This window comes from Papilio polytes, unplaced genomic scaffold (assembly GCF_000836215.1).
Source record: "Papilio polytes unplaced genomic scaffold, Ppol_1.0 DF822845.1, whole genome shotgun sequence".
NCBI lineage: Eukaryota > Metazoa > Arthropoda > Insecta > Lepidoptera > Papilionidae > Papilio > Papilio polytes.
In genome coordinates this window covers 2350997-2377340 of record NW_013526359.1, presented here as the reverse complement: position 1 = coordinate 2377340, position 26344 = coordinate 2350997, and the positions used below count along the sequence as shown (strand labels likewise).

Here is a 26344-nt window from a genome sequence, read left to right as displayed (position 1 = left end):
TCGAATTATTCCACCAAATTTAAAATTTAAATTTTACTATTTTTAAAACGAATTTTAATAAAATAATGGCAAAATGAAGGAATCAAAACACCGAAAATGATAAAACTCACGTTTATTTATCATGGAACACGTTCTCTCTAATCACAAAATTTTTACGTGTTGTAATATATTTTTCACTTAATCAAACAAACAAGCGGTTCGCTGTAATGCAATAAAGCCGCCTCGAGCCGCGCCAAAATTCACCTTATTAATTTTATTAGCGTAAAATAATCACGCCGAGCGGACGGTGCCCCGTGGATCCTTGAAGTTATTTATGTGGGTAGATTACAATCGCTTAAAGTAACGTAACCTGCCGTACGTGAGAGAGGGTACTTTGTCACGAATTTATTGAAAAACCTACGACGTCACTTCTCACAGAACGAGCCAACTTACAGTCCGTCCTAAAAAGCAGTATCTACTTATTCATAAAGTATGTTCCATAAAACTTGCTACTATATTTGCAACATTATGACAAAAAAACAATTTACCAAAACGTATAAGACTATCACAAAATTAAAGAACAAAAATGAATTTATTATCTAATGTTAAAGACGATGTTGTATAATTTATAAGAAAAATATATCGAATATGAGCAGCAGGTACTTTCGGTAAGCTTAGCGGCGGTGGGTCGAGCACGCTCGGTTATCCACACAATCTAACCGCCGTGACATCGCACCAACTCTTTACGTCGCCTAAGACAATCTGATCGGAAGAGTTCGCCGCGAACTGAGTTATAGCCGCCCCAACTTACTGCCGACTTCCAACTTACTTCGCAGACTGTTTTAACATCTCCATGTACGTGCTTTTAGTTTATTTTTGGAAGTTATTGGATAAAGGGATTTGAAGATGATGTTATTTTTAACTGACTTCATAAAAGTGAATGTTCATTCTATATTTCTAGAGGTCTCGTCATTGTTTTGATATTTATCTGTGATTTAATTTAGACTTGAATAAATTTATTGAAAATCGTAAGGACACTTGGAAATGATATTCGATCATTTTAAAATACGAGTAATTTTGCTTGATAAATAACTAAAGTCAAAGCTTATGCGTGTATTTGAAGGTGTTCCACAGACTGCAAAATGTATTCTAAATAATGTAAAAGTTAAAGTAAAAGTGTATGTCTATTCAAATGAAAGTTCTTCCAAGTGTACCAAGTTTTAGTAGGCAGGAACAAACCTAGGGGAATTCGCCGTATAAAGATTCATGGACCGGTGAAAAGTTGAAGTGACGCGAAAATACATATTGTTTACATTTAAAAAGGTGCGTGAATGATGTCACCGTCGCTTACGACAGAACTAGATCCGTAAGAAGAAAAGTGCCAAAGTTTTCCAATTACCTATTCGATGACTCCATTCAGATGAAATTCGTCGTTTGAAGAAGCTTTCTATGGAAAAGAAATCAGCGAATAGCGCGCTAAAACTCACAAGTAAACATTTGCGCATGTAAACTGAAATTATTCACGAAAAAACTTTTAATGGCGTCCCCAGAGTTCCCGTCAAACATTTATCAACAAAAGAACGAACGTCCCGCAGGCGATAGAACTTGAAATGTATGGAAATTACCCAGTCACGAGCGGGAGAACAATTCACTAACGGCATAGGCAAATGTTTTTGTCGCAGCTTGTTTCGTCGGATTTCAAATTCCGCGCGAAGGAACGACCTACTATAAATAGTGTGCAGCGTGCGCGCCACGACTCATATTCGTGAATAGTAAATTTGCCTAGCAATAGTGATTCTAACAAGTTGCTCATTCTTTGATTTGCAAGTAATAAAACTTAGACGTCGCGTCGCGAAACGCCGCCCGAATGCCGCACTCCAAACAATTCATTTGGTGCACTGTTCCTTTCCTAACTTACATTCACATGTATTACAAGTTTAAACTTGACACAATCATAAAGTTATGCCTCTATTTGTTTATTGTTTTACATAGTTTTAAATAGCAATTTTGCTTTTTCGAATTAAATGAACTTTATTTAAAGACTCTTGGTAATGATGTCTAACGGTACAATGTTAAAACGGAACGAAATGTCTTAATGGAATCTGTAATATTTCTCGGTAGGAAAACGCAATCCGCAAAGTAGATTTGTAAATATTTATATGATGACTTTCTAATTTCAAAGATTAACCATGAAGTTTAGATAGAATAAATACGTTGAAAACGGACACCGTTTCATTTGCATTTCAATCAAAATGATATAGCCGGTGGGAAGGAAAATCCGCTTCGTCGCCTCACTTAAAGCTTTAGAAATATTCCTATAACTTCTGATTCAACGAGAAAAGCCTATTTGAATTGGAAAGATCAAAGCGTAAAAATTTATCGTTACAAAAAGCGCGCGAAGAAAGTCAAAAAAGGCGTCAAGCTCTTATTATTTCAACAGAGCCAGTGTCTCCTCTCTTCTCCCATTGTATTTGTCTTTTCGATTGTTCCGGTGCATAGACTCCTCCATTACTTGGCACTGAAAGGAAAGTTTTGTATTCAATTTGGTATTATAATTCCCATTTGAAGTCGCCACGCACCATCGCGCCGACATCGGCTATGTAAATGCCCGCTTCTCGAACTTACTCGCGTTCTCGTCAAATAACCGTCACACCTTATTCTTTACTTGAGCTTACATTTCCACGCATTGTTCCTTAAGAAATTAATTCGTGTTGTTCTGTAATAAAAGTTAAAAAACTTTATTAACAGGCATTAAAATAATTGAATGAAACATAAAGTGGTTATAAAAGTATCATCAATATAAATATTTTTGCTTTATGTAAGCTCTAGGATCTGGAGTCGTGTAAATATGTATACGTTATGTTACCTGACGTGAATTTTATTCATTCTCTTGCTCAAAGCCCGGCGGGAGACAAGACAAACATTTCAGAGTTTCTCTTCAATTTAAAATGGAAACTTATCCCCGAGCTGCCATAAAGTCTGCATTTTCCATAGAAATCCACCTAGCTCAGCTGCGCTCGATAGTACCCGGTGTCCACACAGAATCCAGGTGGATTTAGAGCTTGCAGTCCGGTCGTACGCCGGCCGCCTCAGAGAGACTGCGATGTACAACACGTCGGCTTTTATTTTTACGAGATGTTTTCCGCGGCCGTTTCGCAGATACTAAAATAATAAGAGTTTTATGTCGCCGCGTATTATGTATCTTTTATGACCCTCAGAGCTCGACGGCACCAATGTTACAGTAGCTTACGAGGGCTCTCGTCACCAAATAATTATCCCGTATTATTTGAGTTAAAACCTACCTGTTATTTCAGATAATTTTTTATGATACTGTTGCTTCAAAAAGAATTTATAAGTACACCATCAGCTCAGATTTAAGCCAACGATACATCACTGTGAAGAGGGAGAAAAGCATACGCATTTTCATACCTCTTACGAAATCACGACCATGATATAAGGTTTGTCCGAACGTCTATATTCAAGCAAGAGACAAGGGACCGATAACAGATTACCCGCAAACACGTTTTAAATTCATTTCCCGACCCGGGAGCCGATCGCTCCTCGATAAAATGTGGGGAGGACCCGGCACCCGGGCAGCGGGGACATATTTACTTTGTCTCCCCGCGCCGCGCCCTCGGCCACTTCCCCGGTCAGGTAACGTACCGAAGTGGCAAAATATTTGCTCGGACCCGTTACTCACCCGCTACGATTTAAGAACATTAGCTACTTTCAAATCTGGCCGAGCTTCGGGTCAATCGACAGTGTAAACACTATTAACCATCAGGATTTCCGCAGTGATTTCACAAACTATAGCAAAGCCACAAACTTGATATACGACTATATTGTGCGATAGTAACGTAATGTAGTCATACACTATTTTAAAAACTGTAAAAATTAAATACAACTTCCATTTTCTTTTTTTAATCTTTTATTTAACAATATTGTTTTACTTATTTCCTTTTTTCGAAATTTAGAAATGTGAAATTGTTTTAGAAACTTCCTAAACAATTAGGAAATTTAGTAACAAATTGCTAACGTCTGTATTTCTTACTTAGATTTTGACTTATCCTTAAAATTTCGTTAAAAATCTGCTGTCACTAGTAATACTAGTTACTTTTGAATTTACAGCATTAAAATACAATAACTAACTGGTAGCTATTGTTGTTCTAACCGTTTTGTTCTTACCCTTAACCCACAACTTGTCCACTAAAGCTAACTCCATTATCGTATCACGGTGTTGTTTTAACAGCTCTTTGGCAGCTAGATGTATGGAACACCTCACTCCCTTTAATCCGGCCAAATGCTTTATAACGTTAAATCTCTTGTTAAAGTTAACCTAAACATTTATCAGCTTTGTCCGGTTAACATGGTGGCGTCTTTTTAATTTCTTTGTTTTATGTTCGAGAGGATGGGGAAATAAACCAGAAAGTGTTAAGATTGAATGTGGATATACAAAGGTAGAAAACAGAAGAAAGTATCGTTGGATTGTGTGAATGAGAAGGGAGTGGATTTAGATATGACGGCTGATAGAAATTTATGAAAGACCGAAAACTCTGTATGGATAAGGGCAAGTTGACTTCTTTTCTGTAAATAATGAAGAAATAAAAACATCTTATTACTCGTGAAAATATCTAACACCGAAAGAAGTTAACATGTTATAGTTTATGTTCTTTTGTTTTAGTTGAAGAAAATCTCTCTTTGAGATTTAAATTAAATTGTAGTATGAATATGTTTGTGAAATCAAACCAAAGATACAGCCGTTTGTGGTTTGAAATCTTCGATATTGTTCATATATAAGTCGTTCCTGTACTAAACAGTTTGCTGCCGCAGGCTGTAATCGATAGCCTTATCTTACCTAAGTTCTAAGCGAGACCTTATTGTTACTTCCAAGTTGCGAAGTCATTTTCTTTCTCATATTCTAAAGACGCGGATATGATATGTAGGTATCTCTGCTGATTCAAATAAAATTAAATTAAAAATCAATTAAAATCAGTGAAATTAAAGTAACCAATAACAGCTTTGATAGCCGTTAAGTACCATTTAGTGTAGGTAAGGATGAGAAATCTACGTTAGGAGTTTTCCTTAGTGATAAAATTCTGTTAAGATTCGGAAAGCTTTAGTCAACAAACGCTAACATTCGATGTATCAAACCCTTCAATTGAAACAACTCTTGGCAAAGAACGAAAAAGTATTTAAATCTCAGCGGTTTGTATTTATCTTTCCGGAGCGCCGGCGGCGGAGCGGTTAAATATCTGAGACTAGCTGCGCGGCGCGACACGACGCACAGAGACAAATGTAAACACAGCACTGCCTTTGAACTACCATCCTTTAGATATTTCAGCTTTCTATATTCCTAGTTAAATTGTTTCAACTCCACAAAGTATTTTCCCTTTTATCCTTCTGTCTGTTTTAACTGAATCATCGCCTGGGGAATTTAACAAGATTGATTATCTATTTATGTTTATACTAATATTATAAGCAGGAAAGATTGGTATTTTTTTAATTTTTGTATGTATTCGATTTACGTAAAACCTAGTGGGCCGATTTCAAAAATTCTTTCACCATAAGAAAGGTACTTAATCTTTGACTAACATAGACTATAATTTTTTATTATTTCACAGGGACGAAGTCGCGAGTAACAGCTTGTAATATTATAATGAGGAAATATTTGTATTTTTGTATGTTTTGAAATAACTCAAAAACTACTGAGCTGATTTCAATTTTTCTTTTTCACCATTAGAAAGTTAGTTACCGCTGAGTAACATAGGCTATATTTTTGAATTTCACGTGGAGTCTTTTTGAATTTTACGAAGTCACGAGAAACAGTAACAGTAAACAGTAGTATCGAATAAAACAAAACGTAAATATTAATTGTTTAAATAAAAATTATTCCGTAAAACATCTGTATAATTCATGGTCACTGTGTTTTGAAGAGGCACCTACAAGTTCCTTGAGGTTTAAGAAGCAACTTAGTGAATTACACTTTAAAAACTAACATCGTTGAAGGGCCGCTATAAAGGCTCAGCTCGAGTCATTATTAAATAATTCTTCTAACTACGAAACATTATTGTAATTTTATAGGATCTTTCGTATTATGTATAAAACATTTAATAGTATTTATATTCAAAGTTAGTGATTGTTGAAAGGAAATGTCAAGTGATGTTCATATATTTGTTAAACTGTCGCCGTTTCACGCATCGATATACTAAATCGCAGAGGAGTAGGATCGCTTGAAATAACAGAGGAAATCGCGACCGTGTATCGGGCTCGGTATAATATTTGGAAGGCAAAAGGAAAATATGAAAAGGTGGAATATTGCCAGACAAAATTACGATCGCTTTAGACTCCGCACGGCCCATTGAGGGGTGAATTGTTACCTTCCTACATTGCCATAAAGAATCTATTTGTTTTCTTTCGCCAGTCCACCGATTTCGATTGTGTATATTTTGGTTTTGTATAGACAACACACGGAAATCTTGCCTTTTGTTAGGATATATGGTTTTTGCTAATTTTTTTGCAAGAAAAAAAGTTCGTTGCATGACGTTGAAAACTCATGTCTTTTTACATGAATTTACAACCGACACGTACATCTAACTGCAGTAATCATAATAAGTTAAGAGAGATTTGATGATATTAAAAAAAATACAGACCAAGAATAAAATTTATAATGCTAAAGTTTCTTGTATATCTTATAATTTACTCCTCAAGAGACCTATACAAGAGTTAATGTTGAACTGCCTCATGCGGTCAGAACTAAATGCAAGTAAGCCCGCTCGGAGAATTGAATATTAGCATTAACAAGACAAATGTTCCGTTGGAGTTTAATAGTTTCTCATTAGGAGCTGGCCGGGCCATCTCGTCGCAGCATTCACTAGCTCTGTGCAACTCGCAACAACTATAAGACTGTATCTACCTAACATCAAATAACTTAGTGTAGGTCTTCAGATATGTTTACATACAGCTGCATATTTTACATATGCTATGCTTATTAATGAAGGAATTAATAACGATCTTTTGAAAAAATGTCAAAGCACTTTTAAACTTTGTACTGTTATATGTTAAATAGTTTAAAGTATACTAATATTATAAATGTGAAATTTTAGAGGGATGGATGGATGTTTGTTAAAGTCTGCAGTCTAAACGGCCGAACGGATTTCGATCAAATTTGGTATAGATGTAGAGGATAGTCTGGAAGAAGGTTTGTTTCGTTAATTCCACGCGGACGGAGTCGCGGGCAAAAGTTAGTAATTGATATAGTATCAAATTTATTAGCACACTACAGATTATTGACTAATTAAATATAATCATACGCTTATATCTTACGCAAATAAAAGACTTGCTAATTACACTGTAAATGAAAATGTTAACACTTACATAGGTAATATTGTTTGTTAATTTACAAAGAGTCGTAAATTAGAAGGAAGGCAGCGGCAGTGATGTTTGTGGCGGCAGATGTGCAATAATTCTCACGCATGGCCCGCTACCGCGCCGTACCCCCGCGCCGCACCGGACGCGCAGATAAATAGCTATCATTAACACGTTTCTTACAGTGACATTAGGCTTTATTGGATCCCGGGAAGTAACTCAATCTCGTTCAAACAATGCGCACTCACGATTAATTTCATTGAGGGAAATTACATAAACAATACATAACCGAGTCCGTGGGTAGAATTCTATATTTCACGACTACGTCAGCTTGAAATTAAAAAATAAGTAAAAATAGTCATGTTACTCACAGATAAATTACCTTTCTAATGGCGAAAGAATTTCTGAAACAGGCCCAGTAGTTTTTACGTGAATTGAATACATGCAAAAATATAAAAATTCAAATTCAATTCCTCTTTATAATAATAGTATAGATTATACGGCTATATTTCACTCTTCCTGTGATAGTTTTGTTTATAAATGTTATGAGATAACAGTGATATTTGCTATTCAAGTACCATTCAAACAATAAATATCAACTTCCTTTTATTCCGTAATGTATATTTTTATGGCTTAACTTCTTAAGAGCTAGATTAGTTTAACTAAAACAATATCGTAAATAGCGGGTGTAAGTCTAGAAGTGGAACGATACTGTTATCTTCACAAGTTGCACAATGATAGTCCCGGTGCACGGATGTTTAATTGCCTCTCATTAAATGTACAAGTTGTAAGTAGAAAGTCAAGAGTTTGTTGTATCGAGCCCACTGTTAGGTCAACATAGTTTAGTTATCGTGGAGGTAAAGTTAAAATGGTATGCGAGTTGCTCTTTAGAAGCGGTTAACGTCTGACGTCTCTATTCATTACTAAAGTAACCAGCCTTCGCAACTTTGTTCACACAAACTCTCCGCTCCTACTTTCCCTATAAAGTAGACTTGTGACAGCGAGTAATGTCTCCTGTATATTGTTCAGGGGCTAAGAGGTTTGCGTCGTACTCGTGATGAGAAATGTTAACTTTTACTTCGTATTGTCTCTCATCAATTTGTTTTGAGTTTAAATTGTTTGCTAATTAAATGTAAGTAGTTTTTCTTGATTCTAGTGAAGTGATGAACGGTTTATGAAGTCGATCGTTAATCTGCTCTTAGGAGAATCGATTATGAAGTCGGTGAGGAAATGATCGGGCGCGGGGCGGGCGGTTGACAAATGTCCGTTATAAGCGCAGAACAAATTGGCGCAATTAATTACGAGCAGGAGCGCAGGCAGCGCTGAGCCAACAAATATTATCAAGATCGTTAATTTCGACATCTCACTGAGAGGCGCACGGCGAGATGATATTAGGCATCAAGTTAGAATGTCCGCCGCGCACTACATTAAACACTGACTCTTAAATATACATAAGACCGAAATAGGTTACCATAAAATTAGTAACATAAAACGCTCACTCGAAAGAAACAGGAGACAAAGTAATAATAATACTTTCATACATGTCCACTTTAAGAACTATAATTTAACTCATAAGTCACAAACATAATGAAATAATTCTGCAACAATATTAAAGTCTCATGAAACAACGAAATTTAAACAGACATATTTCTAAAACTTAGCAAATAAAGCAAACAAATATTATATTCATTCAGATTTGTTAGTAAAGAGTAATAAGAACGGTCTTGGATGTTCAAGTCCATATAAAATGAATATAAAACAGCCAGCAACACACGGCTCATAATGAAAAGTATATTATGTCGTATAAAAAACATTTATGGTATTCTTTAACGGCGCTTATTAAATTAAATAATTTAGACGAGTCGAGTCAGATCGGACTGTAAGGTGAAATAACAATAAGAATCACAAGACTCCCTTCAGCTTTGCCGCTTATTATAATCTTTTATTCTTTTCCATATTAGCTACACTCGCTCTCAGGAACAATAACGTCATAAATGCCGAAGCGATTTTTCATCCCTATCGTAAACCTTCGTATTTCCACTCGCCACGGTTTTATTTTACCGCACAAACAGTGAACGGGCTGCGGTATTACGTAATTTTTATTTGTATTTTTATGTATTTGGCTTTAAATTACACCGGCTACAATATAATTATTGAATGTTGCGTTGTTAAAATGTTATATACAAATTAATTACTTTTGGTAAACCCTATTAAATTGTGAACATAATGTATCTTATTATTTATAAATACAATTTTAATTGAGTTCTCTTTTTTTGAGATAACAAATGTAATGTCAGTTAAGTCTTGTCTAACTGAAAAAAGCCTGATACTACAAATGAGGTTAAAAAAGTTCGGGGTTTCGGCTTCGAATTTCAAATAACTTGATAGGATAATGCTATATATATAACGTGAGAATAAAATCTTGGATTAAAATTAAAACATATTGGATTACAGTAATTTAAAGTAATGTTGTGTTTTACATTTTCACTATTTGTTCTTAATATTAATGTTAGTAATATCCTCACCGTAGATAGTTCCAACATCTACATATCTAATTCGTAATGAGCAAAGTTAGCAAACTTCAGCCGTTTATTGGAACAGGAATCGATTAACGACTTGAATGGAGTTAGCGGCGCAATAAATATTTCATACAACATCGATAGTTGGTTATCGCCCGTGTTTATGGTCTTCATAAAAATCGCTAGGGCTGGGCTCGACGGTTTTATTCCACTATATCCGGTACCCAAACTGATATATTAATATTTTATTTACGAATAACATCTTGAAATAATCAACGTTCTTAACATTTGAAAAAAATTGTGTTGAAATGTACAAGGAAAATTCAATAATCTAGTAAATAACTTTCAAAATGTATTTCAACTTCCAATACAAAGTATACTTGTATGTTGCTCTACACTACACTATATGTAAAATGCTATAAAAAATAAAATCTATGATTAGTTTTTAATAATATAGTAATATTTAATTTGACAGTAATCATTTTAAAATTCATATGAAAACAAGATACAGGCTGTATTTAACGTTATATTGACTCAAGCAATCAGATTAACGCGTCCTTGCCATCTCAGTAAAATCTGACCTTCCTATTTCCAAGTTTTTAATATCACTAATAGATTACACGTATCGATTCGCAACAATGATTTTCTCATTTTTTTCCTTCATAAAAAATACAGCTTTATTATAAGAAAAGCATGTTACGAGAGAGATGAAAATTCCATTTGCGGTATCACCGAAATATTTTTTATTGCAAGTTATTTGTCAAGTATATCTTAATCGTTATATTATATTATTTGACTAGATGAACCTTTTAGATATTTCGTGTTTTGTGAAGGGAAGGGAGCTTTATAAGGGCCGACGTTTGCCCGCCTGATCTAAGTAAATCTAACCTTTTATGTATATTTTATTTCTGATAATATTCTGATACGAAGGGTCCTTGTATCATTCATTCAAATGACATTGGAGAATCGTTTCAGTATGTTTTGATCGAGAAAATATAGAGTTTTCTTTCGAGAGCAAAACCAAACACATATTGCGAGCAATGTCCCTTACATTGATTTCGTACCAGTCTTATTCAAACTCGCATGTTTCTGTTATTACTCTTATGGACATCGTTTGAAAGATTTATAGGGATGTATGTTAGTTTAAAATGTAAGGAAAGAAGATCACTTGTGTTTATAATATGAACTAGCTTTCGCCCGCGACTCCGTCCGCGTGGAGTTAAAAGTTGCCTATGTGTAGCCTATGTGTTCTTCTGGACTATCCTCTACATTACTACCAGTTTCATCGAAATCCAAAACAAACATCCATCCATTCCATCGCATTTACAATGTTAGTATGAAGTATGATAGTATGATTAGTTATAATATAATTTCGTAATTTTTAATTATTAACCAGAGAAAGTTGTTCCTTCCACAATTTTTATTTAGTATTAGATTTTTGTTGTACAGACTTTGCAATTTTGCATTTCAATTGGGTGAAATATTTTCTTATTTATATAAAGTTTAATAGATATCATGTCTTATAATATGACGCTAACAAATAGACATCGCTCCGGCGTGCGCGTTGGACCGACAAATAACGGTGTAGGGCCTCGCATCCCCCTGAAACAACAGTTAAGTCGAATTAGTAACATGGCTTAAGTAATAATTTTTTTATCAACAAAACAACTGAACTATTAATTAAGTTAGTTAATAGATATTCGACTTTGTCCACGTAATATTAAGATAAATAGTAGCCTATAATATGCCCGTCTATGTCAGCTACCCTTCAGTGAAAGCCCGGTCGAAATCGGCCTAGCCGGTTCGGAGATTACCCGGAATAAATTTTTTACACAGACAGACAACATTTTTTTAATCGCGATTATCGTTATCAGCAACGCAAACACATCATCTTCCCGAAATCTTAATTTTTTCTATTGAAATTACAAACAGACACTCCAATTTTATTATATGTATAGATTTTCTATAACGAAACGTCCCAACTCGTTTCAGTTTAATATCAACGGCTGACACGATATCAGTTAGTTTGATTGTACTGTCGCAGTTCTTGGCCGATTCCCAAATCTCTCTTTTGTTAAGATATCTAACATCACTCTTCATTAACTTGAAAAATTGTTATGGAAACGAAAGCAGCCTTATTTTCTAACTCAATCTGCCATTTCGGTACAAAATTTTCATCCACGTTGTTTCTTTGTTGTGAAAAATGTTATTTAATTTCGAGCAATTATTACACGCGCTCTACGAAATTACTCCAAGGAATTGGACCTCGTGTTGGTTTTATTTCAGAGAAAACGGTTCTTTTTTCTACAATGAAAGGTTTATGTCGTAAAATAGGAATCCCGCTGTTACCGTAATCTTTTTATTCTATTATGCAAATTGTTATGAAAGGAATAATTCTAATACACATTTCAGTTGTCGACATTTCAATTGGCAGCCTGTTACAATTGAAGAATGAGAATTATTTGGAGAATTTTTCCCTAATATTGGGATAAAAAGGACGAGAAGAAACTTCTGTATTATGTTTACGATTTGTCAAGATTATTAAATTTTAAGTAGTTTTTAAATAAATCTAACATTTCCTCATATTTCCTTTTTCTTTAAAATGGGTGTGGCATGACATGTGTCTCTTATTAAGTCTACGAAGTGACGGATGTCCATAACAACGTGTCGCCAGGTGTATCAACAGCGACATTCTCAACTGAGGTTCCCTTAGAGCGAGAGTCGCGTGCACGTCCTCAGTTATTTGTACATTTGCCTTATTACGCCTGGTGATTTATACTTCAACCCGGTGCGTTTAACTGCTGAGGCCTGTCATTTCCTCGCCTTAAATTGAGATTGATCCACACAGAGGCGCGGGCTATCCGCCATCGCGTGACGTGACGCGTGACACGCGCTTTGTTTTTCGTTTTGTTATAATTATGATTGTTCGACGTTTCGATAAGTGCACTAAGACAATAGTTATTAAAGTCCATTAGTGCCACCCCGTATAAGGACAACTTTTATTTTTGTTAGTATTAACAGCTTGATTATCTCTTTGTTCGCAGAGGGGCTCCGACGAGCTTCTTTCGCAGAGTGGCGTCACCGTCATGGCGCCCGCCGCTCCACACCATGCGGATAACAACAACCAAGATTCGGCCGCCAAAAAGGTATAATAACATTATTAATTTTATATGCTTGTAAGACTTTTAAGGTATAGCAAAAGATAAGCGTGGTTATGACGCAAGGGGATAGGGACATAAATATAAACCAAAAAGTTTTAAGACTGAATGTGGATGGATACAAAGAAGACCGAAAAAAGTATGGATGGATTGTGTGAAAAAGAATATGCTTACACATGTAAAACAAAAAATATGAAATTTCACCAATAGAGATTTTATATAAACTGCATGCATAAGAGCATACGTATTTGGTTTACCTTCGATCCTTCGACGCATTAAAATGTTCATACGTGGGTAGGTTTGCCGAGAAATTCAAAGTGAATTTTCCAGTGGTAGTATTGCATTTTCATATTTCGTAACTTAGAAATTTCATAAGTCGTTAATATAAATATATATATTAATATACATTTGTATATCTTTTCCACTGTTAAAATTATTAAGTTTGTTTGACAAAATTTGTAAATAAGTTTGTTTTAATTTTGATTCAACAAACTTCTAACTAATAATGATTACGGAAAAAGAAATTAATCAAGCAAATCTTGAAACTGACACAATTATTAAATAAAAGGGCCTTCGTGAAAACCCAACGTGGCATAAAGGACGTCCCTTGCGGGCTTTGAGAGGGAGTTTTTTTTTTTTCAATTTTCCTTCAACTCGACTGTATAGACACACACACATAGACACAGAATTCTTACATATACTTAATGAAAACTTTTTTCAAAAACGTTCATTGATCCGTACAAGTTAATTGTTTTTGTATATGTGTTTACAGTGAAAACACACTGTACATAATAATAACAATTAAAACGACTAAAGGCCTCAAAAGAAATGTGGTTGTTTTATGAGCACGTTATTACAATATCATAAGTAATTCAGTAAGACGTCGCAGACAGGTTGAAAGACTAAATACGTTGTAAAACGGTAACTTGTATACGGGTTTAATCTTTCTGGTATTCAGTTAGTAAACTTGGTAATTTTATATATAGCTTTGTAGTGTTTTATTAGAATTTGGAAGTTTCGAAATTTGAGTGTACAAATCTCTTTTACATTTGGAATTACTTAAGTTGTTAGTTTTTATTATTTGTAATACGTTTTACTAGTTATCTTAATGTCTCAGAGTAAGGCAAGTAATAAATGTTGAAAATTTCCTTATCCAACGAAGCGTGTGACTTATTTCACTTGCCTTGTTTTCCTTTTTAATGTCAGAGGAAATCAAGTTCCCCGTGTTAGTTTTGCCGGCCATTTACTCTCACTTGTTGGGGCGCTCTGAAAAACCTCGGTGCGGTAATCTTAATTATATTGTGATCTCGTTACAGCTCGGCCTTAATTCATAATTAAATAGAGACGTGCCCTTACGTTGCTTATTTATTTGCCATGGGTTTTATAGCTCTGCGATTGCGTGGACTTTTTTCGTTGCAAAAATTTAAACTGCTTTTTCGCGACACCCCTTCTCCTTTGTCGTCCTGAATATTCATTTAGAATCCATCAGCGGAATGACGACTCGTTTTTAAGAGTTTTTTTTTATTTTCTTGTATTATTTGAGGGACACCTCGTGCTAGCGAAATATTAAAATATAACTTCACTGGTCTTTTTATTCTTACAAAAATATTTCGTAAAGGAGACAATAAAACGTAAACTCTTTGGAATTTCGTAGCCACTATACGAATAAGCTTTTATATTTTTCATGTAATTATTGTAAGTGGGATCTCCCCAATTCACGGTTACTAAATAACATCGCAAGAATATCTCCGAAAACACACTAATAAAGCTCCGTCCTCTTTGACTGGGTCATTAATGTCCAAATAAAGTAATTAATTATGTTCCATGCTTTTTCCTTCATTTTCCTGACGTCGGTCTGTAAAAACGTAGAAAGCTGTGTACCGTGAAGATCAATCAAATCAGCGAATGTTTCCGGAGACCCTTGCGTTTAGCGCTACTTAAGCATTTACGAGTTTGTCTAATGAAATTGGGACTCGGTTCCTACTCGCCCCGTGTTGTCTTATGTTTGTCCGGAATTATGTATTGAGTGTGTTCGTGTATGATAACTAATTTTATCATCCTTTAACAACATTTTAATGGGGCAAACGATGCTCTATGATGTTTGAAATGGACTATGAAATCGCCATTTATTACAACAAATTGAATTTCACTACTTGTTTACCTTATATCTCGATTGGTGTTAATGCGAATACCTTCAATGTTTAAAGTAGATTTCGCCAATGAAACAAATTGGAGCTTACTCAGAAGTTTTTTCAAAACAATCGAATGTTGAAATAACAGGTTTTTAGGTTATGTGTTGCCATGCATTAATCTTATTTATAAGGTTTTTCTTACTACTTCTAAAAGTCTCAATGTAGAACCGATAATGAAAAATAAAAATGATTTTATTAACAATATCCCGCCGCCCGCCAATTAAAAGTTCCGGCGGATCTAGCTACAGCGATTTCTGGTGTACCTAATAATAGTCTTGAAATTTTAACAGCCTTAGTAACTTTTAACGTTTGCCTCAAGTTACGAGCTTAATGAGCTTAAAATAGTAAATATAAAGATGTGAATGTAAATAAATGGACTTTTACAGAAACCACTGTAAACAAAATCTTACCTGAAAACCTGAGTTATGGAAAATTCACAGATAGAAGGGAAAATGTATTATCCACATAGATTTGTAACTTCCCCTGGTAATCAGAGATTGTTGATACGAAAAGAAACAATAATCATTCTTTAGTCTCACCAAACCTACCCAGATCTCTGTTCTGGAAGACCTCGCTCCTTCGATCTCCGTACAACTACACAAATGAGCTATCAATTTCAGGAGGTCTCTTGTTGATTATTAAAAGTCTCCGTAGATAATAATTGTTTTCACGCTTATCTTCTATTTTGTGTTTAACTTGTATTCAGCTAGCCTAATCAGCTCTTTGCTCATATTAAAAAAGGCATGTAGAAGTGATCACAAACTTATTCAACAATAGTTCAATTTAAAGTTAATTAAATACGAAACTAGCTTTATTTTAACATACTTTAAAAGCAATCTGTTACCTATCACTTACATTATAAAATGTAAACTGTTGCCGCTTGATCCAGCAAACGCTAAGCTTTCTTTAATCGCACTCAATCTATGAGCTCTCGTCAAACTTTCCTAAAGTTCCTCCACTAGCGAACTCCGCTCTAAATCACAATTATTGCGGAGGTAGTCGATGTTGAAAGACTTTATCTTATAACTTACGAACTGTTTTGTTTTGTGTAGCGTCCACTTAATGTTAACAATTTATTAACCTATACTTATAAAATTTTCTATCGCTTATATTTTTTCCACCTTTGTTTGTACGGCCATTAATTGTAGATGTATAATTTTTGTTTTTGTCTCACATAAATTCTAACTAAAACACATCTGCAATGTTTTTAAATTGTGTGTCAAATACATTATATTTATTTCTGGTATATCATCTAAATACATATCTCTTATTAATATATATCTAATATAATATTTTCTAAATGTATCCCGAGGCGCTTTATAAAGTTCGTTTGCTTGGAGGCTCGGACGGACTGACCTTTAGACTGCCACAAGGAGCTTAAGTCATCCTTACTTCTCTTTGCAAAGTACCGGTCATGTTTTACTTGAAGTATCTGTTTCTTATACGAAATACCATATAATGCCGTCTTTTGATATTCCCTTGTTAATATTTATAATACAAAACGTTATGTAAATTAAATGTATGCAAAAATAAATTAACCATTCCGGCTTTTAGTGACATAAAAACACCGTGGCATTGACATAGAAGCACGGGGGCGACGAACTGACAAATAGTATTTCAATAAACACAAGCTGCGCGATCATCAGGAAAATTGACCGATTCCGGGAAATCCTCGAAGGAAAATGTCTTCACAATATCTCTTTTTTTCTATTCCAGCAGCCAAGCCAAAATTTAATATTTATGGATGAAATGTGAGACGAAGCGAATGATTTAAAGTGTCTGATGTGGAAAACGTTCTCGCAGATTTTCTGACCCAACGAAAGTAACGTCCTTCTTCACGTTTTACGTACCACTTGTTTTTCTTCGCGAGAAGAGAAAATATCGCCGCGGACCCTAAAGGTGGGCGAACCTGTTCCGCGATTTATTTCTCCCTTTCGCAAGTCTGGAAAAATTGTTTGTTTTCTTACGGAGATTTGCCTCTTTTGATGTTGATTGTACGACATTCCTATTATCGAAATAGACTTCCTTGGTTATGTTATTTTACTTACAATTTTCTTCATACAATATTATTTTACGGTGTAATAATATTTTTGGTTAGATCTATTTTAGATTAATGTTATAATATAGTAAAAAAAATCTATTATCTATTAAATTAAATGAAAAAATCTATTGAAAGGTGAAAGATGTCACAAAAACATTCGATAAAACAACTTACTTAAAGTAATAAGTACAATATTCGTAACTTATCACAGGATTGTACTTAACATCAATTGAAAAACTCCCCGCGCTCGCTCTTTTCACCTCAATAGAAAGTGAAGTGTCATATAAAGCTACATTATATTCGGGGCTACGGTTCGGGCCAGTGGCGTAATCAAAAGGCTCTCCGGGGAACAATGGCGCCCACATCGGGCCCGGCCCGATAAGCCTCGACAATTATACTACATCGACTTTTCAATTATCCAACCGGCTCTTCCCCGCGAACAATAACTAGCTTTATTTATGTATATTAGAGCGGTCATTTTGTTCGCCGTTTAGACTCACATTCCACGTTATTTTGTACAAACAATACACGCACTGCCTTTGACATTTCTACACCATTAACGTTTATGTGACGAAATGTATGGAACAGGGGACCGTTCGTTCGTTCTTTTTACAGTTTTTGTCTTAGAATTAGGTTTTTAAGATAAAATTATTTGTTTCTTTTATCTATTTAATTTGGACAATAAAATTAAGCATAATATGACGAAAACATGTTTATATTTGTTTAAGCATTGATGGATTCTATAAATTATTCGTTTACTAGATACATGGCAATTAGTTTCATTATAATTTTAAAGAAAATATTTAAAATACATATTAAAATGTATTACTATCCGTAAGATAAAATAGTTTAATAAACACAAATTAAAGATGACCACTGAAAGTAAAGAAATAAAACGATTTAAGAAAATGAGATTCGGAAGGAATAGTCCAGCATACAGAATAGCATAAGGCGTTATAAATACAATTTGGCGGATGTCGCAAGATGACGGATTGTTTCTTCCGGACCCCCTTGATTGATGTTGCAAAAGATTGACGTAAAATATATACGTTTGTTTCTTATACAATTTTATTTAATAGCAGATTATTTTTTACCATGCAAGGGTAGAAGAAACACGTATTGCATTCTAATTAGGAATCTGCTTAAAAAGAACTTATCTTTGTAGTAATTTGTGTTAAATGACTTCTGATGGTAATATATTTATAACAGAAACCGTATAGTACAACATATTGGTTATAGCAACCAAAACAGTCAAGTCAGGATGAACCCCGCAATCTTAACTATACAATTTTGTCTGTCTTGTCAGAACAAGTTTGGATTGTATTGCAGGTATTTAAATGTCCCATAATGTGTTCCTAAGAATGTCTGATTTATGTTTGTAATTTGTTGCAGGTGAAACTGGAGCAGAATGTGGGCAAGCCGTCGCGCGTCATCCACATCCGGAACATACCAAACGAGACCACCGAGGCGGAGATCATACAGCTGGGTCTTCCTTTCGGCCGCGTCACTAACGTCCTCGTCCTTAAAGGCAAAAATCAGGTAAGTTTGGAAAATTTATTTACATCAAGCAATCTAAAACTGCACGACAAAGGAAAGCCCCGTCAATTTTATGTGCCACGACATTTTTCATTTATTAAAAATATATACTTGTAATTGTACTTCATACTGATATAATAAATGTGTAGTTTAGATGCAGAGATGGGTAAATGGATGTTTGTTGGAGTTTGTGGCCTAAACGCCTGTACGGATCTGAATGAAATTTGGGTTAGATATAGAACACAGTCTGCAAGAACACATAGGCAACTCAGTTTTTTTTTTTTTAATTCCACGCGGACACAGTCGCTGGCAAAAGTTAATATTAATATATTTGTCAACAAAGATGCCTTTGTAATGGCCTAAAATACTTCTTGAGCGTATAGTATAAAATATTGTTTATAGAAACGTTACCTGGAGTAATAGATCTAATTGTTTAGAATTCACCGGAACACAGGTGTATTTGAAAGCTATAACAAAACATGATAAAGCACTAAAGTTGGTAGCGAACGCTCGCCGACACACGTTAAAGTTACATTAAAATGTAATCTGCACTTGCTCGTGCTATTTATTAATATTAAAAATACAAATCTATACTATTATAATAAAGCGTAAACACACACTTTTTTGTTGCCTAAGATGTCAGCAATTACAACATATTTTAGAATAATTCTTTTTTTAATAAAAAGCCCTACACTCGCGTCACGCTTTAGGCTATATACTTTCACGCCATTAAACTTTGGAGGTAAATATTTTGGATAAAAACCCTAATGTGGAAAATAGACCATAAGTTGGTGCCAGCATCAAGGAAGCAAAGTTGTCATACTTTGTCATCACGTCATGTAATTTTGATATTTGCAATTGATAATTTGACACGTGTATACAATAAAATAAAATTTTCATAATTTTATGCGGATGAAGTCGCATGGGAACAGCTAGTATAACTATAAACTGAAATCATAACTTTTGATCTCATATTACCATCCATCCAACGTATTAACACGATGTTAGTAAACATTCCTTGCTTGTTTTAGTCAACGTTAATTTAGACTTATCTTATGTAAATTGTCATATACGTGGTATTTTCGCAGATTTAATTGACCTAAATTGATGTTGACGGTTTTTTTTTATTTATTTATTTATATTAAACAGAAAGAGCAAACCACTTCCCAAACAAACGAATTTTTAATCCATTATACCCAAATAAAGCACTCGTTTAAAATTTCCGGCACTCGAAATAGTTTCGCTTATCGTTTTCCACTTCATTGTTACGAATTTTAACAATATACATGTGCGTTCAACAATATTTAAATTCCAATTACATTTCATATGAATTTAATTAATGTAATAATTTTCTGTATTTGATTGGGCATAGGAAATATTTATAGGTTTTGTAAATTACGATTACACTAAAAAAAACAGTCTTGATATGTTTCCCCGATAACAAAATATGTTTCATAGTGATTTTTCTTAAAAAAAATACTACAATGACATATTGTTTAGAATAATGTTACTAATTCTAATTTACTCGATTAGTTTGAATTATTTTAAGCTACCAATCATTTTCTCTATAGTTCAGTATTAACATTATTTATAGTCACACAAAAAAATGTCCTCATTTAGCAAGCTAACCATGTAATAAAAGTTGGTCACAATAGTCGGTACTCGTGCCGGAAGGACAACAAGTGACCAGTGTCCACAAGTAGGCTGAATTGTGCCACGAGTCACCAGGGTGTCTGTTCTTTCCGTTTTATATTACCTTTACCGCTCACAATAGCCTTGTGAAAAAAGTAAAACTTTTGTAACACACTTATCATATACTCGTAAGTTCTCACGTATTTATTTTCAAAATGCAAACAAATTATGCAAATATTAAAATTGGAAATTTATTCAAACGGCACATAAATAGTCATCGTTAAGAAATTAACCCAGACATGAGATTTCATCGAAAATTACATTTGGCGGAAATCAAGGGTGCGACGACGTCGAAAATAATTTTCAATTTAGGTCGAGGAGGCCTCTGCGGTAGTACATAGATGGGTTCGCAACATCAACAGAAACTCGATAAGCGTACACATGTTTGATATTTTTATTACACAAATATTACAAATCTACACTTCAGTATATTAATATTTACATCCTTAAATATTTATAAGATACAAGAATCGAAGTGTCTCTACTCGCCTTAGTAACTCATATGTAAATAAAATGCAGTACAATGCTGTACATAAAGCAACAAAAAGAGTTAAGTAGTGATTGAGTCTTGTCGACCGAAGTTTAAAGTTAAAACTTTATTTGAATGGTTATTTGTGAGATCCTTGTGTGTCGCGTAGTGTGCCGAGCGCGAGAACGGACATGGTATAAAGCGAGACATCCGGCCGCGGCGGTTTACTGCGCGTTTTACGTCGCCGAGGACGAGGCAGCACGTGCATTGCGGAATTTACGAGTCCTGGCTGACAAATTAAAAATGAGTTAGTTTACAGCCGGGGAATAAAATAATAAAAAAGAAAATCTTATTACGGGAAGCAGTCGAGACGGATGCCGCGACAATGTTATCCCGTCTAATAAATAGCCAGTATGACATCCAGCCCCGTATATAACTCGTCGTGAAGGAAAACAATCTCTCTTCCAGTAAGAGAAACAAGTCGAATCCCTTTTTATGAACGGTCACAGTTCCTCGCTCGCTTTTTTGTTATGAAATTTTCCGAGTCTTTTCATTCGCGCGCTAAAGATGCAATCCGCTGAAAGGCGGCGAAGCATTTCCCTGCTCCGGTTGAATTTATATTGCTGTCATATATACTTAAACATTTTGTGCAAAAAATTTAATAACGGATTCGACGTCCATTAACAATATAAAGGATGCAATCACTTTTCGTTAACTGGTTCCCATTTTACGTATAATTAATTAACGCACAACTAACACTTCAGCGTATACGTGCTATATATGTATATACATATGCAGAAGTGCTAGCGGCCCTTTGATGGTCCTCGTCAAGATGATGAAAGTATTTGATGGTAACCAAAGCTCCGAGAGTCCAGTTACAAAGGCGCCATCTGTCGAGAGATGGGCAAACACTGATGTGAGTGGGTGCGGACAATCGCTCCACTCTCGGTGATTAAAACGAAAGAGGCATTGACACTATATTACGATCGACACTCGCGTCACATCGACGCTTCCATTAATTTGTGCACAGCCTCGGCCTGGATAGTGTTTCGGTTGATGACCGAAACGATATCTATAGCAATTTTTATTGTATAAATGTTTAAATTTTTCTTAAAAATAAATATTATTTTATAACGACATTAAAAGCCAACGAGAACTAACACACATGCTTCAACAGCAACAGTGATCGCGGTTTGCGGTAAAGGTGGACCAATCTGTTTAAATTACTGGTTCTATTTGCTTTTTGTTACCAGGTATTTGTTTTTTAATTAGCACCAGACAAATTCTATTTAATTTGCGGCATGCTACAACGCTCCGGCGAGTGTATTTTGTACGTTGGTCGGGCATGTTCAAATGCCAAAAGCAGAAAGCTGTGGTCGTGTGCGGCGTACACATGAAATAGGACACGGCTATGCTAAATGTTTCCTCTAAAATCGGTAAAATCATATAGCATTTAGAAATTGATGGAGGCTAGGTAGTTTGAGAGCTTTGGGCCAGTCGAAGCCGATTAAATTTGCTCCATTATAACGGAAACGCGAAAACATTGTTGCACTCAGCCCGCACGGGTTTGTAGTTCCATCATTGACAGGCTTACTGTGTGCTTCCTCGTCTGAATTATCATTTCAAAATTGTTTCTATTTACTACTCGATATTTGAGATTAACGTTTCAACAGAATTTCAAAATATCGTATTTGGACTTTAATAGTATTTTGTACTAAACATTAATTTTGCTAACATAATTGTAAAATCTTAAAACGTTGTTGAAGTTAGTTTAAGCAATAGTGTAAAACAACAGCAGTAAATTGTAGAAAAGTATAGGATGTGGAGGATGTCCTGTCAATTAACTGGAACCGTACCATCCGTCGTCGGTGCGAATAAAATAAATGGGTACGACAAACTTGTAGCGAGAGCGAGACCTCTCGACGCGTCATCTTTCATTCCCATATATTTTACTCGCGAGTCTGGTATTCGATTAGATTAGACGATAGTTGTCGCACCGTACCCACTTCGTACTCAATTTATTCCTCTCCTTTGTATTCAATACTTAAATATGTGTTCTTGTATTTCTTGCTGTATACCTTCTTTCATTACGAAATTTACGATCTCTGTTCACGTGTAGATTTGAATAAATCTTTCATTTTTGTTACGTACGTAGACATATTCAATACCATTTAAATATCGTATGAAATTCATGGCAGTAAATCTACTAAATAACTAAATAAATGAGAAATATAATTATGTATTTTTTTATAAATTGTTTCAGGCATTCCTAGAGATGGCAGAGGAGATTTCTGCTGTGGCGATGGTGGCTTACTTCGGTGGTTGCGTGGCGCAGCTCCGCGGGCGCGCAGTCTACGTCCAGTTCTCGAATCACAAGGAACTAAAGACCGACCAAACGCATAGCAACGCTGTAAGTGTCATAGAATATCGACATCAACAACTTTCTTTCTCGATTTTTCTATTGCTTTACCGATTGAGATGGCTTTTAACGGATTTTTTCAGTTTTTAGTAAGGACTGGTTTTCAATTTTACTTTATCGTTTTTCTGCTACTTCGTGACTATATCCGTATAATCTAATTTCCATTTACATCAAGTAAGTTGAGAACACCATTTATACATGTTAGTGATAAGCGAGTGCTCATAGTAAGTTTAGTACGAATAACTTCGTGTCGATTTACTTGAAATTCTGGTAATGCATAGACTGTTTTCTAAATTTGTAACCTTTTAATACTATGCCACATGATTGTACTTCACGTATTAAGTCAGGAAAAAGCGCAAATAAAGCTTTTAAAGTGGCAATTACATAAAATAATATGAAATCGTTAAAACATCGATAACAGTGTATTAAATATTTTTCCACCGCGTCTGCCCCTACCGCTGGCTTATGTAAAAATGAATGTATATTCAATTTTAACGAGGTTATGTATGAATACAAATCTCTCGTATTCACCGGTTTTTACGGTAAAAGGCCTAAAATGTACAGCGTTATTATTCTTTTATATTCAGTGAAAAAGTTCGATTCGGATCGCTGGGAGCGTACACTCGGAACAATAATGAAACGATTGTTCAATTAGCACATTACATCAACGAATGAATTGTTGGCCGTCGCATCGCCTCGCCCTCGCAAGGGACATTGAGGCTCCCATAATGCTTCCTATTTTCAACCCTTAAATATTTTTTTATTATTATTTATTCAACCGCACATAAAAGCTCTAATTTGTTATTTAGCTGTACAAACACCTGCTTAAAATTTTCGTTGTATAATAATGCACGGAAAATAAATGCTTACTACACCAATAGTATTTCTGTGGTACTCAATAAAAAAAAAACATTTTTTAAACTACTTTAAGAGCCCGTCCCACCAAATTGTAAATTGTCTAATAACAATCCAACGTGTAAAATCTGTTATAGAAGTATCGGATTTCATTCCCTTATCCGACAGTGGCGACATTTTTAAGCTATCTAAGCCTCTATCAGCCAGTGGTGGGACAAGCCCTAAATTTAACTAATCCATAGAGATACTGTTAATCTTATCTTTTCCCATTTTTAGTTTTCATTGCTTAAGGCATAATTTCATCTTCACTTACTCACAGGAAAACTTTTAATTGGATATAGAATATTGCTTGTGGTCGAAAACAAATAATATTTGTAATTAATAGTGATAAAGCATAATAAATGAAGCTTTTCATGTTACTGGACGGCAAGGAATAAATACCCGAAAGAGAACACCGAAACCATAGTAATCGAGATCCTTAATTAAGCAATATCTAAAAGTGAAATTATTAAATTTCATTACGAGTACAATAAAAAAGATTTACTGTAGAGACATATTAATGTAACGATATTAAGCATAAAAGTGTTATTAATTTTATAGTATATTTAATTATTTTTAATTCCTTTTGATTTATGAAATCTTAACATAACAACTGATAAGGACGTGAACAAACACAAAGATGTTAATCAGCTCGCAAACCACATTAAAGGGAATATTCTCCACCTTAAAATTGACAATTTCTCCACATATATCGCGCTCTTGTCTACTAATCAATGTTATAATAGTTGTTTGATCTAATTGTCAACAATACAAACAACATTGGCGTAAACACAATAGCTAATTAATGTAATGATTAAACTCAAAACGGGCGGCGTTTGGTGTCTATTATCTGTCTATTTGTGTTTTGTTTGTACAATGGAAGGACTCCGATCCCGATATCTTCGATTCCAATTATTTCATAAACGAAAGAAGTACGCATGAAGTTGTAAAAACTTTATTTTGGTTTGCGTTTGTCAAATTCTCAATTTTTAAGTGTCAATTAGTGTTACCATAATAACCTTGCTTCCTTAATATTGGCAGCTTAAAGTTGTGGTCTCTTTCCCACATGAAGGTTTTTTCCAATTTATTTACTCCCTAAGTTTAATAGCATGAAAATATTAGTATAGATATAAAATTTTAGTGTAGTACTGCATTTGATTGTATCATTTTTTATAGAAATTTTATTTAGAAACTAAGTATCAACAAAAAAAAGTAGATAAAAATTCATTTCGTTTGATGCGAAAACTCAAATATTCATAAAATGTCTTTATTCTGTCTAAACTCGGATACATATTTTGACGTCTGCCGTCACCCTCACTTCCTGCGCGTTTAGCGATCCTTCATAATGATGTGACTGTTTGCTTGTTGACAATATCTAACAGATATTATTTATTTAATTTTAACATTTTGTATTAAATGGTAGACTGAATATTTACAAAATGGATTTTATCTATACCTTTTATACGGCTAATTTTATTTTCATCATCACCATCTCACTATACGTCCCTACCGAGGCGTCGGAGCCCCTAATACGGGGTGACTAGGCCATAGTCAACCACGCTGGCCAAGTGCGGGTTGGTTGACTTCACACATATCTTTGAATTTCTTCGCCGATATGTGCATGTTGCATCACGATGTTTTCCTTCACCGTAAGAACGTCGGGTAAATTATGTACATATGAAAATGCGAAAAATCGAAAATCACATTGGTACATGGCGGGATTCGAACCCAAGACCTGTAGATTACAAGTCAAGTGTTCAAAGCGCTGAGCCACCGACGCTCTTTTTATTTTACTAGTGTTTATTTCTAATTTGCTTAAAACGATATACGTTATCTTATTAAATTCGACGATCACAAGCGAAAAGTTAACATTAAAGAGAATAGAGACAATAACTTTATACGTAATGGTAATTTGTAGAGACGATTCCAGATCATTTCTTGTGTTGCTCGTTGTTAAAACTTATAATGAGGGATTTGCGAGAATAAACAGGGATCGTTATCGTCACATGTTCTCGACTTGATGTCTCTTTAGCGTTTATTTTATATTTTTTATTTATTAAAAACAATCCAACACATGCTT

At 34.6% G+C, this 26344-nt stretch overlaps 1 protein-coding gene across 7 annotated transcripts in view; it reads left to right on the top strand.

The window, feature by feature from the left end:
- The window catches only part of LOC106105455 (polypyrimidine tract-binding protein 2), a 316933-nt gene that overhangs the window by 264543 nt on the left and 26046 nt on the right, over positions 1–26344 (top strand). For all 7 annotated transcript variants that reach the window (XM_013285754.1, XM_013285753.1, XM_013285756.1 and 4 more), the window contains 3 exons: positions 12908–13009; positions 18647–18793; positions 23215–23361. In XM_013285754.1, coding sequence (XP_013141208.1) covers positions 12908–13009; positions 18647–18793; positions 23215–23361 — 396 coding nt within the window. The remainder of the gene's footprint in view (positions 1–12907; positions 13010–18646; positions 18794–23214; positions 23362–26344) is intronic.